Below are 16,579 nucleotides of genomic sequence, written 5' to 3'. Positions count from 1 at the left end.
TTAACAAATATTTCGTATTTAAGGTTCTTAAAATCCTTTATTTTCCTATCCTTGTTCACACAACTAAGCTCTCTATATCATTTATAGACCAAGGTTAAAACATCCGACATAAATTTCTAAAATGCTAAGCACTGTGTACAATTAGACATAAAAGTTTGCTAAATAAGAAATAGATACACAAAATAATTTATACCTACGATTATACCTATTGTAAGAATATTCCTGGCTCTAAATTAACCTACATATACATTATACGTATACACATACAAGGATATATATTAATGCAGTTACATATTGTTATATTATTAAACCTGGCTGTGCCCACGACTTCGTCCGCGTGGAATATAACAATAAAGTTATTTTTCAGTTCGCAGAGTTATAAAATAAATAAATTTCTAAAATAAAAGTAGGTTAAGTTACTCCTTACTATATCAACTATTTGCCAGTCAAAGTCCAGTCAAAATCGGTTCAGCCACTTCAAAGATTAGCCGGAACAAACAGACAGACAGACAGACAGACAGACAGACGGATATTGTAAAAAAATGTTATTTTGGTATATGTACCGTATCCATATGCATTTAGTAAAAATCGGTTATTTTATAATTACAAACAGACACTCCAATTTTATTTTTTTGTATAGATTACATATGGACTATGGGATACTATTAACTCAAAGAGTGTAGGAACATATAATATATGTAACTTACCTGGCAGACGCTATCCTGTCATGCAAATTATCAAAAAATTAAATTTTCAATTACGCACTTCTGAGCAATTTTGTCACATTTTTATATCGTAAAAACCTATACTCACAGACCACCTAAAATACTATACTCACAGAAAAAAAATCTAAAATTGATGAAGATGAGATGATGAGAAATGAAGAACAATGAATTGATGAAGTCAGCTTTTCATTTTTTTCTTCTGTTGCGCTAAATAATAAATAAAGAGTTATTGATAAAATGATTGTTGGTTATTAAATACAATTATGTAATTTTAGCTGTACGAGGGACTGAAATCTGGTGTGGTGTATTGGATGTAATAAAAAAAACACAGTTGAATATATTATTTTTGTTTATATATATTATATTATATTTTATTTTTATTTATATATTGAATATATTCTGTTGATCATGATACATTTTATTTCATACAGAAAATATAAATGTAAATTGTTACATTTAAGTTTATTGTACATATATTCGTGTTTAGTTATTAAAACTTGACTTTTTAAAACTTACTCTATATGAAATGTAGATGAGTTCTATAAAAAGATAAATAATTTTGAATATAATAACAACAAATTAATGTTTAATGGTTTGAGCTGTACTCTTCGATATATAAAAAAAAAAACTATAATACACATATAAAATTTTAAAAGTAACTTAAACTTCTTAATTATATAAGTATGAAAATAATGTAGATGATATATATATATATATATATATATATATATATATATATATATATATATATATATATATATATATATATTTTAATCTCTTTTTAACGATATTTAATTTTCGAATCCCGAACCTATCTAGTAGGCAAATCTAATATATAAAATTCTCGTGTCGCGGTGTTTGTAGTTAAACTCCTCCGAAACGGCTTGACCGACTCTCATGAAATTTTGTGTGCATATTGGGTAGCTCTGAGAATCGAACAACATCTATTTTTCCTAATGTTAAGGGTCGCCCCTAAATTTTTTTTTTAATTTTTCATTAATCATTTATTTTTTATTTTTTTATGATACAACATAAAAAAATACATACAAACCTAAATTTTCAACCCTCTACGATCAACCCCTATTTTTAAATAGCGTTAGCGGCAAGACAACGTTTGCCGAGTCAGCTAGTATTTAAAATATATCTAATACTATTCAACGAGCAATTCTTGTATACATAAATAATCTCGGAAACGGCTCCAGCGATTTTCATGAAATTTAATATACAGGGGATTTTGGGGGCGATAAATCGATATAGCTAAGAGTCATTTTTAGAAAATGTTTTATCCCTGTTTTTAGGAAATGAAAAAATGGCTACAATATCGTTTGAATACGAAGGTAAATTTCGCAATTGTCAATAAAGTTGTAATAGCTCAGGAATCGGCCGGTCGGGATCGACCGAGAAGACCACGGTTCAAATTCCCATGTCTGAGATCGATTTTTTTTTTTTTCTAATTGCACTCGTGATTTTTTATTTAAATAACCAATTCATATTTTTATTATTATGTCGGTAAAATCGAAAAATTTTATTCATATTATATCAATATATAATTCGTATTTAAATATGATTTCCAAAAAACACGATTTACTCAAAATACCGAGCTAAGCTCGGTCACCCAGGCACTAATTAGTTTTATGAATCCGACTATCACGAGTAATTTTAACCTTCAATTTTCCTAATATTTTGACCAAGTAGAATCTGTGTAATAAAAATAATACATTTGCTTTTCGTTACAGAATCTCAGATGGCAGGAAATCACAAAGAATATAACCATTCCGAAAAATAGATCAAAATCCATAATACGAAATATAAACTTTTTTTCAATATACTCGCATTTCGAAACTAGATCAGTCTAACATTGTGTATAGAAATGTTAAAACCTTATGTTATTTCTTTAACCTTCCCCTATGTTGATCTCTCCAACATTCTCAGACGCAGAGGTCCATCGGGAGCATACATGAATGTGACAGCATACTTCAGTGGTTCGTGGTGGTATTCTAGACGATAACGGCGTAATAACTGGAAATAAAAATAAATAATTTGTCGATAATTTACATAGAACAACTTCTTAAAAAAATGATGAAATAAACAATAAAGTCGATTTGTGAAAGAAGACAGAAATGATAAAAGCAACAAATCTATTTCAATGTTTATTTTAGTTTATAAATGGATATAAATCCTTTTTTTTCTAGTAAAAAAAATAATCTAATTGAGAACCTCATCTTTTTTTTGCAAGTCGGTTGTTAAAGACAAAAAATTCTCATAGAAGTACCAATTGCAAATACTTCATAGAAAGTTTATTGTAGTATCAATAGTTATATCTAATAACAGACCAAATACGATACACATTCGTAAAAATAACAATACCTTAGCCAAAAGTACTTGGATCTCCAGATCAGCAAATCGCCTTCCCAAACAGATCCTGGCTCCGAAACCATAAGGTAAGGAAGCGAAGGAGTGTAGTCTACCATCGGTTTCTAGCCATCGTTCCGGTCTAAACTCTTCGGGATTGGCGACGAACTGCTTCATGTTGCCTGTGACTATCGTTGGGAATACCACTTGAACCTGTATAAATTTATTTACATACATGTTTTTAAAGTAACTTACAGCTGACACATACACAAATAGATGAAATTTGGATATGCTTTCATCTCTACCTAAATCTCGCTCTGTTTAAGCTACATTGAGTTGTCATGAGATGTTAACTGACTATTTAAGGGATAAAATGGAGTAAGTTTATCCTGATACCAAAAACAATAAGCAGAAAATCATAAAAAGTGTCTTGCTTTTTATAGTTAATAATAAGCAATATTGTAGTACTACTTTTCTTTTTAAAAAATTACTTACGTGGCTTCTATGTAACAATTAACAAAGTAATTTGTTTTATACTTACGCCTTTTGGAATATGATATCCACAAATAATATCGTCTTCTTGAAGCGTTCTACCATTTCCAATTACTGTTGAGTACATTCTGGAGTAAAAAAATGAAATTAATCATAATTATCTCTTTTATATGTATAAAAAGAAGTAGAAATAGATTTTTAGTATATTTTATTTACGATGAGTTACTGACGAATCTAACAAGACTATTGGAAACCATACAAGTTTCTTATTTTCCATTTTAATTTAATTTTATTTGTAAATAAAGTCATATAAGAAAATAAAGGAGAAATTTATGTTTTCTAAGCATTTTCATTTGCTGGACAAAGATACCTTCAGCTGTTAAAAATATGAAAAGTTTACAACAAACCTGAAAACTTCTCTAACGAAAGCCTTAGTATAGTGCAGTTTGTCTAAATCAGCGTAAGTAAGAGGTTTGCTTGGATCTGGTAGCACTCGTCTTATTTCCTCCGCCATTTTGTCTTGCTGCTTCAATCTTGTTGCTGCTTGGTAGAGAATTGAACATACTGCCATTGATATCTGAAATAAAATTACTAATATAAACTCATTTTTACTTCTAAAAGTTGTTTTGAAATTTTAATTATTTAACAAAGCTTGATTAAGTATTATAATTAAATTAAAATTTATTTTGTTGAACCTTAGAAACAGTTTGGAATCATCGTTGTCCAGTACGTGTGTATGCAGGTAAGCACAGATCTTTATTATGCTTATAGTTAATGATAAAGGCTCAACAGATTTAGAATGAGCTTTTTGCGAAAAACCGTTACCGTTTAAAAATTGTCAAAATTTCATTTAATATGTGTGAACCACTTGCAATTAAATCCAGCGTTAAGCCCACATAAATGTTTATTCTGGACCTAGCTACTTATTATATGTATTGTATCATTATGTCAAACAACTCAAATATTTAAATACCGTATCAATTCCAACAAGGATAAGATCAAGAGCCATGATAGTTGCAATCTTAGGGTCTCCCTCACTCTGCAGAACTCTTTCTAGTAGAGAAAGGTCGTTCTCTGATGTCACCTTCTTGCTCTTCAACCTTTCCAAGGCTTCGTTTATGTATCGCGAGCATAATCTGTGTTAAATAAAAAATAGCTTATATTATAACATAATATTGATGTTCCAGTTTATAATAAAATGATGGTCTACTAAATTATTAATAACATATCAATAGAAATAATCGTTTTTTCAAATCAAGTTATGAGTCTTGTCCAATAATTTAACTTCTTCTCTTTTGATTATCTCTGTTATTCATATAATCAAAAATAAAATATGTTTTTTGGTCAAACTTATTACGGTATAGTTATAATACCTTACAGAAGATAGAATACTGCTTTCAGGTAGTGTTGTGATTGTGTGGTGAGTCATTTGGGCAGAGCTCTTGGGGGGGTGGGGTCAGAAAGTATTTGCTTTGTTTCTGGTATTGCAGGCATCTAAGACGCAGTAACTGCTTACCATCAGGTAGATCAAACACTTATTTGCCGACTTAATTGTATAAATAAAAAAAGAGCTACTTACTCAACAAAGAAGTTCATGTTATTGACGTATTTGGTCCAAAGCGGAGTTGGGAAGTATCTCCAGTAAGGCGCTTTCAATTCGAGTACGGCTACATTCCTTAGAGCATATTTAGCAGCATCAATTATCCGCTGAGGTTCCGAGTCACTGGTGACGTTGGGGGAAAGACAGCCTAGTCGAGTGTCCAGAGCCACTCGACCGATACCTTAAAATAAAGATATGTATTAATTGACATGGATTTTAAAAAATTTAAACCTTTGCAGTTAGTGTTTTCAAATATATTTTATATGTCACAGCTACATGACACGGTGTTTTTTTATGGGTTTCGGCATTTCTGTCCATTTACAAGGAGCGTGGGTGTGGCGTTTACTAAAATTGTACATGTATGTATGTCGTCATTACGTACCAACTCGTCTATTTGTTTGATGTCTATTTGTATGACGACGCGTTGGCGCAACGGTTACAGCCATGGATTGTACCTGTTGCGCTGGCGGTTGCGGGTTCGATCCCCGCACATGACAAACATTTGTTTTGCCATACAGATGTTTGCCGTGGTCTGGGTGTTTATGCAGTCCTTGTGAGTCTCCCCACCGTGCCTCAGAGAGCACGTTAAGCCGTCGATCCCGGTTGTTATCATGTACACCTGATAGCGATCGTTACTCATAGTAGGGAACATATCCGACAACCCAAATTCGAATGATGTCTAAAATGTATGTTTGACTAAATGTAACTAATATATTATGTAATATAATGTTTAATACATGATTATGAAATCACTAACCCATTCATGTTACTTTGCAAATTATTAAAAAAAAAATATAAATATTATTAACAAACTAGCAAAATAATGTGCTTATTTCAAACAAAATATCAATTACATAGTTTACATCAAAACCATAAATCATTAAAAATTTTGAACCCAAATGAAAAATAAGGATTTATAATAAAAAAATACAGCTACAATTGAGTAAGTGGATAAAATTCTCTTACATTCCAGTGACCATCTATGTATATCATTGTCGAACTCATGTGGTAGATCACCATTATCATCTCTAGCATTTTCCATGTACCTGATGAAATCTTCCGTCACCATTTCGATTGGAGATACATATTTCTTAACTGTCTGCGGTTGTAAAATTGGTCTCTGAACCTTTGAACGGAATTGCCTCCATTTTTCCCCATGACTGAAATAAAAAATTATACAATAATCAATTTAATTATAGCAATAAAACAGCTGTACACGTCCACTATCTATTCCTCTTACCTAGAAAATAATTATTAAAGAGATTAATAATGGCAAATTTTACGTTTCGAGATTTAATTAATGACTAATGAATGAGTTGGTCTTTATAATTTTATTTCAATACTAGCTGTGCCCGCGGCTTCGCCCGCGTTGAAATTAGTGTGTCACAAAGTTTTGCCGGCAAACTTCCAGTGAAACTCTCATCAAAATCGGCTTAGCCGTTCCGTAAACCTTCCTCTTGCCAATGGTGGAGCCCTCTCTACAATGTTGAAACCGCATGAAAATCCGTTCAGTAAATTTTGGGCGAATCGATCACATACACTCATTATTATAATACACTAACTGTTGCCCGCGATTACGTCCTCGTGGTTATGAAGATATGTATTACTATTAAGATGTTTAACGCAAATTATTTTTTTATTTCAGTCACTTGAAATGCTTATCAAACTGAGTAACTTTTAAAAGGCACAGTTTAGTATAATTTAATAGTTATTTTTATAAAACCTCTCACCACATCTCACCTCATACACCACATTTTTGGTTTTATTTTCAGGCTGTTTATGTTTCATACAAACTATCAACCCCAATTAAACCCCCTTAGCGATGGAATATCGTAAAATCCGTTCTTAGCGGACGTCTGCTAACTATAATCTACATCCCTGCCAAACTTTATCTTTGTCCAACCTGGATGGATAGACCATCCAGCGGTTTTTGAGTTCTCGTGATGAGTGAGTCACTGACCTTTCTCTTTTATATATATAGATTACGATGCATTATTTGGACACCTCCTCACCATCTATAGAGCATATATTTTAAATTTCAAGTCTCTTACTTCTAAAACATAAGACTTTCATTCAAACTTCCGACCCCCGTTTTAGCCCTTTAAGGGTCGAGTTTCATAAAATCAACTCTTAGCGAATATTTACGCCCTATAAGGAACCTACTTGCCAAATTTCAAGTTTGTAGCTGTTATAGTTTCGAAGATTTTGTAATGAGGGAGTCAACCTACCATTCCCCGTTTTAACCCCAAAAAGGAGTTGATTTCTAAAGATACATTATTTGTACACCTTCTCACTATCTAAAGAAAGTACATTTTAAATTTCAAGTCTCTTACTTCAAAAACATAGGACTTTCATACAAACTTCCAACCCCCGTTTTACCCCCTTAAAGGTCGAATTTCGTAAAACTCATTCTTAGCGAATGTTTAAACCCTAAAAGGAGCCTATCCGCCAAATTTCAAGTTTGTAGGTGTTATAGTTTCGGAGATTTCGTGATGAGCGAGTAAACCTACCATCCCCCGTTTTAACCCCAAAAGGCAGTTGATTTCTAAAGACACATTATTTGGACACCTTCTCATCATCTATAAGGCATACATTTTAAATTTGAAGTCTCTTACTTCAAAAACATGGGACTTTCACACAAACTTCCAACCCCCGTTTTACCCCCTTAGGGGTCGAGTTTCGTAAAATCCGTTCTTATCGAATGTCTACAACCTATAAGGAGCCTACCTGCTAAATTTCAAGTTTGTAGCTATTATAGTTTCGGAGATTTCGCGATGAGTGAGTCAGCGTACCATCCCCCGTTTTAACCCCAAAAGGGGGTTGATTTCTAAAGATATGTTATTTGGACACCTTTTCACCATCTATAGAGCTTACATTTTAAATTTCAAGTCTCTAACTTCAAAAACATAGGACTTTCATACAAACTTCCACCCCCCGTTTTACCCCCTTAGGGGGCGAGTTTCGTGAAATCCGTTCTTAGCGGATGCTTACGTCTTATAAGGAACCTACTTGCCAAATTTCAAGTTTGTAGGTGTTATAGTTTCGGAGATTTCGTGATGAGTGAGTGACCTTTCGCTTTTATATATATTATAGATTTATCATATTTTTCAAATACTGTCAAAAAAAAAATAACTACGAAAACATATACGGTATATTTTATTTGTTTGAATGCACGAAATTCAAGATGTAGGGATTCGACTGAAAAAAAATATTGAGCTTTGTATACGTATAGGTAGTCTGCTCATAGCATAGTAATTAATTATATTATGTGTACTTATATAGAAATTTTATATTTCGATATATAAGGTGTTCTTGGAGTACAAAGCTGTATAAATCATTACCATATTTTGTAAGATCAACGAATCTCACGCTTGCGACAATGAAGCATCATTAACACACTTTTAAAATCAAGGTTTCGTTGCATCACGAAATCGACAACCACTACCACCTACCTACACCACCTATCTACTGAGATTCAGAGGTTAAATGTATCATAATGACAGGATATTCTTTTACAATTAACATTTGTATGTATTACAATGACGATCTTCGTAAAATTGCCGGTGAAGGCTGGATAAGGATTGCGGAAAACCGGGATATTTGGCGCGAACTTGGGGAGGCCTATCGCCAGCAATGGAATGTAGATATTTGTATGTACTGTATGAATTTCATTCATTTATTTTATAAGAAAATGTGAAAAGTAATTAAAAGTAATTCATTAATACAACAAATATTAATTACGAAAGACTAACTAGTACTAGATAAATATTACATTCTATAATTCAGTCAAAGCAATTAATTTCAGTCTTAGAATCAAACTAATTTAGTTAAATAAGTAACTCTTGTCTGTAACAGGTAGTTGAGTTGAGGTAGATTTTTCTATGATAAAGGGCGCAAACGAGCAGAAAAACCCATCTGATGCTTAATAGCTACCGTCACCCGACGATATCATTAAAGCAGTTGTAAGTGCATTTCCGGCCTTTAAGTGATAAATATCTACAGGTACACTCGACTTTTGAAAGCCTCCAAATTATAGCGCTCAGAGAAAACATAAGGAGAAAGGTCATTCACAGTTTGATTATGCTCATAAATCCTCCTATAAAATAATCCTATAGAGTATCGTGTAATAATTAAAATAAAAACATAAAAACCATTTTTATACACATATATTAACAAACAATCCAGATCCTTTTAATGATAATAAAATGTATACAATTCGCATTACTATGAAGAAATCGCACTCGGAATGAAAATAGAAACAGCTTTGCCACGATTGGCCGCTTGTCTGTCGTGAGACAATGCAACACGATCTACTAACTTACATTTGTAAATGTTACTGAGTTGAATGAATGTGATGCGATACCAGTGTTGCGGATGTTAGCTACGCTGTAAAACTATCTAACACCTAATATAAAAAATAGTATCATTATTATACTTTTTTATGTAAGTGAAAACTCAAAAAATTTTATATCTGTAACTCTAATATTAATTGGACTTTATCACAGTTAAAACTACCAATCAAATCTACTACAAATAAAAACTAATCAGTCAATAGATACATTTTTTGTCTCATATCATGATCTTATATAAAAGTCACAAATTACAGTATAGTCAGTAATTTGTTAGATAAAATTGTGTAAATGTGTTTTATTATATCTATTCAAAATCTTCACAAATTGCTTTACCCATCCAATAGTTTGCAAGACAAGTAATTTGTGCAAATAGAATACGAAGCAAAGTCTATTTGTAATGCTGTTTGCTAAACGTATGATGATGCTGGTTCTAAGAACGAGTATTCATTATTCAGTGCTAAGTACAGTCTTAAGTAGTATGTAAAAATAATTATATCCCTACATATGTGCATAAAATATTCTAAAACAAAGATTTAAGTTTTTATTTTCATTTTTTTTTTTTCGGAAAAACTCATTTCACTCCAAAAGTCAATGGGTTGCAGAAGTAAAAAAGGCTCAACCAATACTTTGTGTTTAGTATAACGTGTAATGTTACTCAAAATATCCCTCATTAAAACGATTTTAGATAAATTAATTGGTTTTTATACTGTCAAGATTTTTCGAAATAATTTTTTTTAGTACTAGTTTTGAAACAAAAAAAAGTTGTAATTAAATTTTTATCCTCGAGTGCTTAATGGCGCGCTTTTTTTTCTGTCAATGTAACTTAAAATACGTGCTGTGTGGCTACGGCACTAAAGAATTTAGCCACCCCCTCTCTTCCCGTGGGTGTCGTAAGAGGCGACTAAGGGATAACAAGGTTCCACAACCACCTTGGAACTTAAGAAGCCGACCGATGGCGGGATAACCATCCAACTGCTGGCTTTGAAATACACAGGCCGAAGACGGGCAGCAGCGTCTTCGGTGCGACAAAGCCAGTACTGCGGTCACCAACCCGCCTGCCCAGCGTGGTGACTATGGGCAAAACACATGAGTTCACGTTATTTTTGGCGTAAACTTGTGGAGGCCTATGTCCAGCAGTGGACTGTATAGGCTGTAATGATGAACTTAAAATAATATTTGATTATAATTCAAATAAAGTAGTAAAACCCATTGTCCTCTAGAAAACAACCGGAAACCACAAACGAGAGATTCTATTCGAGTGTGTGTGTAGGTATGTTTGTATGTATGTATGCAGATCACGTCATAACGCACACATAGGTAAGGTGCTTTCGCTTCGCCCTACTTCTCAGGTATGTCGTACAGACATATTAACAGTTGAGACTAATTTCATTTTAATCTGTAGACACTTTTTTTACAATAACAGTTTTTACAATTTACAGTAATTGCCTATGGCCATCTCTAACGTCGCCGAAATATCAGGAGTTTTCAAACATGTCCAGCATAAGTAATAGTTACATTGTATCAAATCATATATAAAGGTATGCACTTGAATAATATAATTTAAAAAGCTATTTTAATTTGCATTAAAATACTGGATGTAAGAACTCACTTTTCTTCTAGAGTTAAATAAAAAAAAAAAAAACATTTAAAACGGTAATGATCTTGCAATAAAATGAGTCGATTGTTACGTTTTTGAGAAAGGCCATTATAACCGACTTGCACCTGTTATGCCGATATTTTCTAATAAAACAGAAATATTAATAAAATAAGCATCTTATGCCCTTTAATATAAGGTTTATGTTAAATGTAGGTCTCTCCAAGGTGACTATATTATTTAAAATTCTTTCACGTATCCTACTTAAGAAAAACCGGTGGAACTTATTATGTCCACATAGCGAATGTAGCGAAAGAACACGATTTAACGTGACGTTATATCTTATATATATATAAAATCATTAGGTAGTTAACTCATCACGAAATCTCGTAAACCGCTGGACGCATAAAGATAAAATATGGCAGGGAGCCCGCTAAGAACAGATTTTTTGATAGGGCCGGATTAAAGGGGTCTAAAGTTTTTAAAACTTTGTGTGAAAGTCCTTCATTCTTTATGTTACAATCTTAAAACGATCTTTAAACGTCTACAAAGAACTATTCTGAAGAAATGTTGCAACAGGACCATATTAAAAAGTTCTAAGGGGTCTCGAAAGATATTCTAAAAGTTTCTAATTTTTTGTGCTACTAACTTGAAATTGGACAAAGAGGATTTTGAGACAGGCTAAGGTGGTCTTAGGGTATGCAACTGAATAATTTAGAAAGGAAAAGAGGTTAATATTTTTGGTTATAAGTGTTTTAGTTCATTAAGTAAATTTTCTTTATTTTGTTGAATAAGATTGAAACAATTGTGCTTTTTTTTTAAATAATAAAGTAGTGTTGCTATCATATAAACTTCAAAATGACTAATAAAGATACTTTCTTCTACAACATATTCAAAATAAAATAATAGATTTATTCGGGCATATAATTTTCAACTCTATTACTTTCATACAGAAATCCTTGCTAATAACATTAGTATATAATTACACCGCTATATTTTGTATTTTTTTTTAACTTTCTAATTCGTCCTCAAAATGTATTCATTAATTTAAACATAAGAAATTAATTTAATAACGTTATTCCAACACTTTGACGACATATTATCATATCTATAGATATTTACTCGTAATATCAGTCAACTAAACAGGGTCAGAGAATTCGTAATTACGATGACAGAGACAGACAACGATTTAAAATACGAGTGACATCTCATCAGAATCCACTCCTTTACCTGACCTCTCTTTAATTTGTTTCGATGTTTTTAACGATAGAAGGTAGACGAAACGAATGTAAAAATAAAATTCTGAATATTTGAGGCGTTACAAGACAAACATTTCGTGTATGCGCTCAACATCGTTAGTCATCCTTAAGAATATTGTACACTTCCTATCCGTCACTACTATATCATGTCCTGTGCCCAAAGGTTATCTGGAAGAAATCGCACTTCAGCGATAAGATCGCCTTTGTATTTTGGTGTACAATAAAGAATATATTATTATTAACATACAAATCTTTGCCATGGGAAATCAAGACCGTGTCTACTGATGCATCAACCAGTTATTATAACCACTACGCCAAAACATATATTTCTAAATACACAGTTAATAACAGTTCAATATCTAAAAATAACGCCTTCATTACCAAGTCATATCAGAAACTCTCGGTAACTATGAATCAAATGGGAATTCACAGCAATGATGTTAAGTACAATTATGTCACACGAATGTATATTGTCATCTTAAAGTGTTAAATGATATGACAATGGAGTTCAGCATGGCAGTGATATTCATTACCGTATATTTTAGCACACTTCAAGTGCGAAATATTATATGACGTGACTTTGAATGTTTACAAATTCGTGTGAATTAAACCATCTATTCACTTACAGCTTACTGAAATATTTATATAGACTGCCTGAAAACTTAATAGTTTATTTAGTTAACTTTAATGAAATATTTTTACATAATTACAATTAATGTCTTTGAAATTAAGTATAATTTTTCGGGTGTCTTTTCATATTTTTTAGTGTAACACTTTACTTTTTGTTTTTTCTCTTTTCTTGTATGTAGTCGTATCTGTAAACAATGTTTATCTCAAATAAAGTTAATTCACTATCATTAACAACAAATAAGCTAAGCTATTTTAAGACCAATTAGACCCATCTTAAAGGAAATGAACGTACGGTATCTATCACGGATATAAACTAAAATTTTAGTTTCAAAACGTGACATACATTCAAATTCATGAATTCGCGACATGATTCGTAACGTAAGGTGAATGGCCGTTTTTAGCAGCATAATAATGGCATCGCATATATATATACAACCTTAGTATTCACGGAACAATATTTAAAAAAAAAATATTTTGAAAATACTAGCCAGTAAGCTCTCTAAATTTTAAAAAAGTTTTAGGTTCTGAATTTATTTTTACATATATAACTTGCCTAATTATACCTTGCATAATTTATTTTACTTTTTAACTTTTACTTTTTTATATATTTATGTTAAGCAATAATGTTGACCACTATTATAAACAAACGCGTACTACATAATAAATTACTGATATTTACCTACTTAATCCTAGGTGCATTACAAAATCTATTGCATCACAGTCCACTGCCTAGGTCTAAGTTACGAGTACGTCCTCGGCTCATATTATGCATGACAAACCAAACATTTACTAGGCCAAAGGTAAAACATTGATATGCTTTATTACTTTGAAATAATTAGCCAAAATTAATTATTTATTATATTAAATATTGAATAATTAATTTTTTTTTTTTGAAGTCATAATTAATACTTTTCATATCATGTTTATTTTTTATCTCACTGTCGTAGTTCTAATCGAGTAACTAAATAAATAAATAGATGAATATTATTTGACAAACAATTATTTAGAGTAGAGTTTATATACCAATCGATGAGATTCACTGAAAATGTCGGTGTTAACTGAGATATGTCACACAGGGCACACATGGGGCACAGCAGGAAATATCCTGCTCAAAATCTGGAGCAGCTTGACTGGGGAAGTACATCGACCTTACAGAAGATCACAGCTAAATAATACTGCAAGCAGTGTAGTGTTCACGTGGTGAGTTAGGTAACCAAAGCTCCTGGAGATAGGGGATTGCGGGTAGGGTCGGCAACGCCTGCGTCGACAGGCTACGGTAATCGGTTACTGATCTCGTTGTATAAAAAAATATTTAATGCTACTATCCGTCCGTATATGATAGTATTTCCATTTATGATAAATTAATCTATATATCTATACAAATAAATAAAATTGGAGTGTCTGTTTGTAATATTAAAATAACCGCTTTTTACTAAATGTATATGGATATATACACGGTACAAATTCCAACACAACATTTATTAAAATTGTTGTCTGTTTGTCTGTCTGTCTGTTTATTTGTTCCGGCTAATCTCTCAAACAGCTGGGCCGATTTTGAATGGACTTTTACTGGCTGATAGCTGATGTAATAAGGAGTAACTTAGGCTACTTGTATTTTGGAAAATTTATTTTATAACTCTACGAACTAAACAAATACCCTTTTTTGTTAATTTCTACATGGACAAAGTCGCGGGCACAGCTCATAATCACAGCAGCCTTTCGAAGTCCACTACTGGACATAGGCCTCCACAAGTTCACGCCAAAAATGGCTTGAACTCATGTTTTTTGCCCATAGTCACCACGCTGGGCAGGCGGGTTGATGACCGCAGGGCTGGCTTTGTCGCACCGAAGGCACTGCTGCCCGTCTTCGGCCTGCGTATTTTAAAGTCAGCAGTTGTATGGTTATCCCGCCATCGGTCGGGTTTTTAAGTTCCAAGGTAGTAGTGGAACTGTGTTATCCCTTAGTCGCCTCTTACGACACCCACGGGAAGAGAGGGGATGGCTATATTCTTTGATGCCGTAACCACACAGCGGGCACAGCTAGTTGTAAAATATATACATAATATTATTAAATATTTATTTATGTTATACTTTATTGTACACTACAAATACTCTTACATAGCTTAAAGATAGTTGTACAAACTGATAGTGGGCGGACTTGGCTGTTTAGTCTTTTATTCCAGACAATACATACAGATACAAGATACAAGTAAATAAAAGGTAAATATTTAGTTAAATTAAGGATTCTATATGATTTAGTTTACACGGATCTTCTTACAAAGGATATACTAGGTTTAGTTTTTTAAAACCAGTTATATTTTACTCTCGCTAAAGGTCACGAAAATTGCTTTCCCCAAGACTGTCGCCTTTTGTTTGTTTTTTTTTTTTCTTAATAGCACTCAATTCACCAGAGCAGCATTATATCTTGGCCACTTCTTTAATGGCTTATTAGATTTTTATACTACATACTTAACTTATATGGCAGTATTATATCGTAACAGTCTACATATTTACAGTTAACTTATTTCTTGTTATGTGGATAAAAGGGTTAGATCTTTATCAACCAAGGTGCTCTATAAAGGCTTAGCGGATATTTTCCCTAAAACTAAGAGACTCGGAATGCAAAGCTTATTCCTTTGTCTTAATACAATACTTCAAGTTTTTACGAAAGTTTTCGGCGTATATTACAAACTAAGCCTTGTACACGTTTTCACCATGTTTCGAACTGTTTATTGAGATATCTTTTATCAATAAAATGTTACAGGGAAAAGAATTTTTCTAATTGTTTTTTAAGTTCTATAAAATACGAGAAGCCTTCGCTAGTACTTATGAAACTAAAACAACTTTCACTCAAATCCTCATTCGAAATTTTTTTTTAGTTTCGCTAAACTAAAAATAAATCTCTTATAAGAGAAAGTGCAAGATGTAATTTTATGGGAAACTTGTCATTTTGAATATCAAAAACTGTTAATGAAACCTATATTATAATTATTTAGGTCATTTGTAATGAAGCCTCGTAACACACAATACATGCAATTAATAAAACTTAAATCATTATTATTATTTTTTTTAATGAATTACCTAATTATATTAACTTACACTCCAACAACGCCAGGCAGATCACCAAAGAAATCCTTACGGACCTCCGATTTATATTTCACGAGACACGGCATAGCTGGCCTGAAGGGTGTGGGTCCCTCCCTCCTGTACATCCTCTCAATTTCATCAGCATCATACACAAACAGCAAATCCGGCCTTCCGATCAAACCACCCAACCGAACAATACGGCCATATTTCTCTAAAAACAACTTGGTCACTTTCGCGAATTCCGAAATATCGTACTGTCCGATAACTGGTACCATTCGCCACGTATTACCAAGGATAGGGATAGGTTTAGGACCGGGGACTGCGGAGTAGGGTTTCGCATTTGCGAACATCTCCTCGCTTAGGGAAGCAGCTGGTGCTACTTGGGAGCGTTGTCGCTTTGAAAAGGGACATCCCGTTGTTGCTTGGCGGGAATTTTTAATTGCAAACGGTCGTGTGTACGACGATAAAAAATGCAGCGAGCGGCCCAT

At 32.6% G+C, this 16,579-nt stretch overlaps 1 protein-coding gene across 1 annotated transcript; it reads right to left on the bottom strand.

The window, feature by feature from the left end:
• Positions 1-2,297: 2,297 nt before the first annotated feature.
• Positions 2,298-16,579, bottom strand: LOC123662929 (probable cytochrome P450 301a1, mitochondrial). The gene is made up of 8 exons (XM_045597696.1): positions 16,104-16,579; positions 6,136-6,329; positions 5,149-5,350; positions 4,543-4,705; positions 3,977-4,146; positions 3,619-3,697; positions 3,093-3,290; positions 2,298-2,744 (listed from the first exon to the last, which is right to left on the bottom strand). The coding sequence occupies exons 1-8, from the start codon at positions 16,577-16,579 to the stop codon at positions 2,631-2,633; spliced, it is 1,596 nt and encodes a 531-aa protein (XP_045453652.1). The 3' UTR covers positions 2,298-2,630.

The sequence above is a fragment of the Melitaea cinxia genome, chromosome 19 (genome assembly GCF_905220565.1).
Source record: "Melitaea cinxia chromosome 19, ilMelCinx1.1, whole genome shotgun sequence".
In the NCBI taxonomy this organism is placed as follows: domain Eukaryota; kingdom Metazoa; phylum Arthropoda; class Insecta; order Lepidoptera; family Nymphalidae; genus Melitaea; species Melitaea cinxia.
The sequence above is the reverse complement of the archived record's forward strand: the minus strand, read 5'-3'. Positions and strand labels throughout refer to the sequence as shown.

Bases quoted from the DNA above. Each gene is read 5' to 3' on its own strand.
- LOC123662929 (XM_045597696.1), bottom strand. From the start codon at position 16,579: ATGGGCCGCTCGCTGCATTTTTTATCGTCGTACACACGACCGTTTGCA. The intron at 5,351-6,135 runs GTAAGAGAATTT...CTTTATTTTAAG, and splicing joins ACATAGATGGTCACTGGAAT to GTATCGGTCGAGTGGCTCTG. The intron at 4,706-5,148 runs GTAAGTAGCTCT...TATTTAACACAG, and splicing joins AACATGAACTTCTTTGTTGA to ATTATGCTCGCGATACATAA.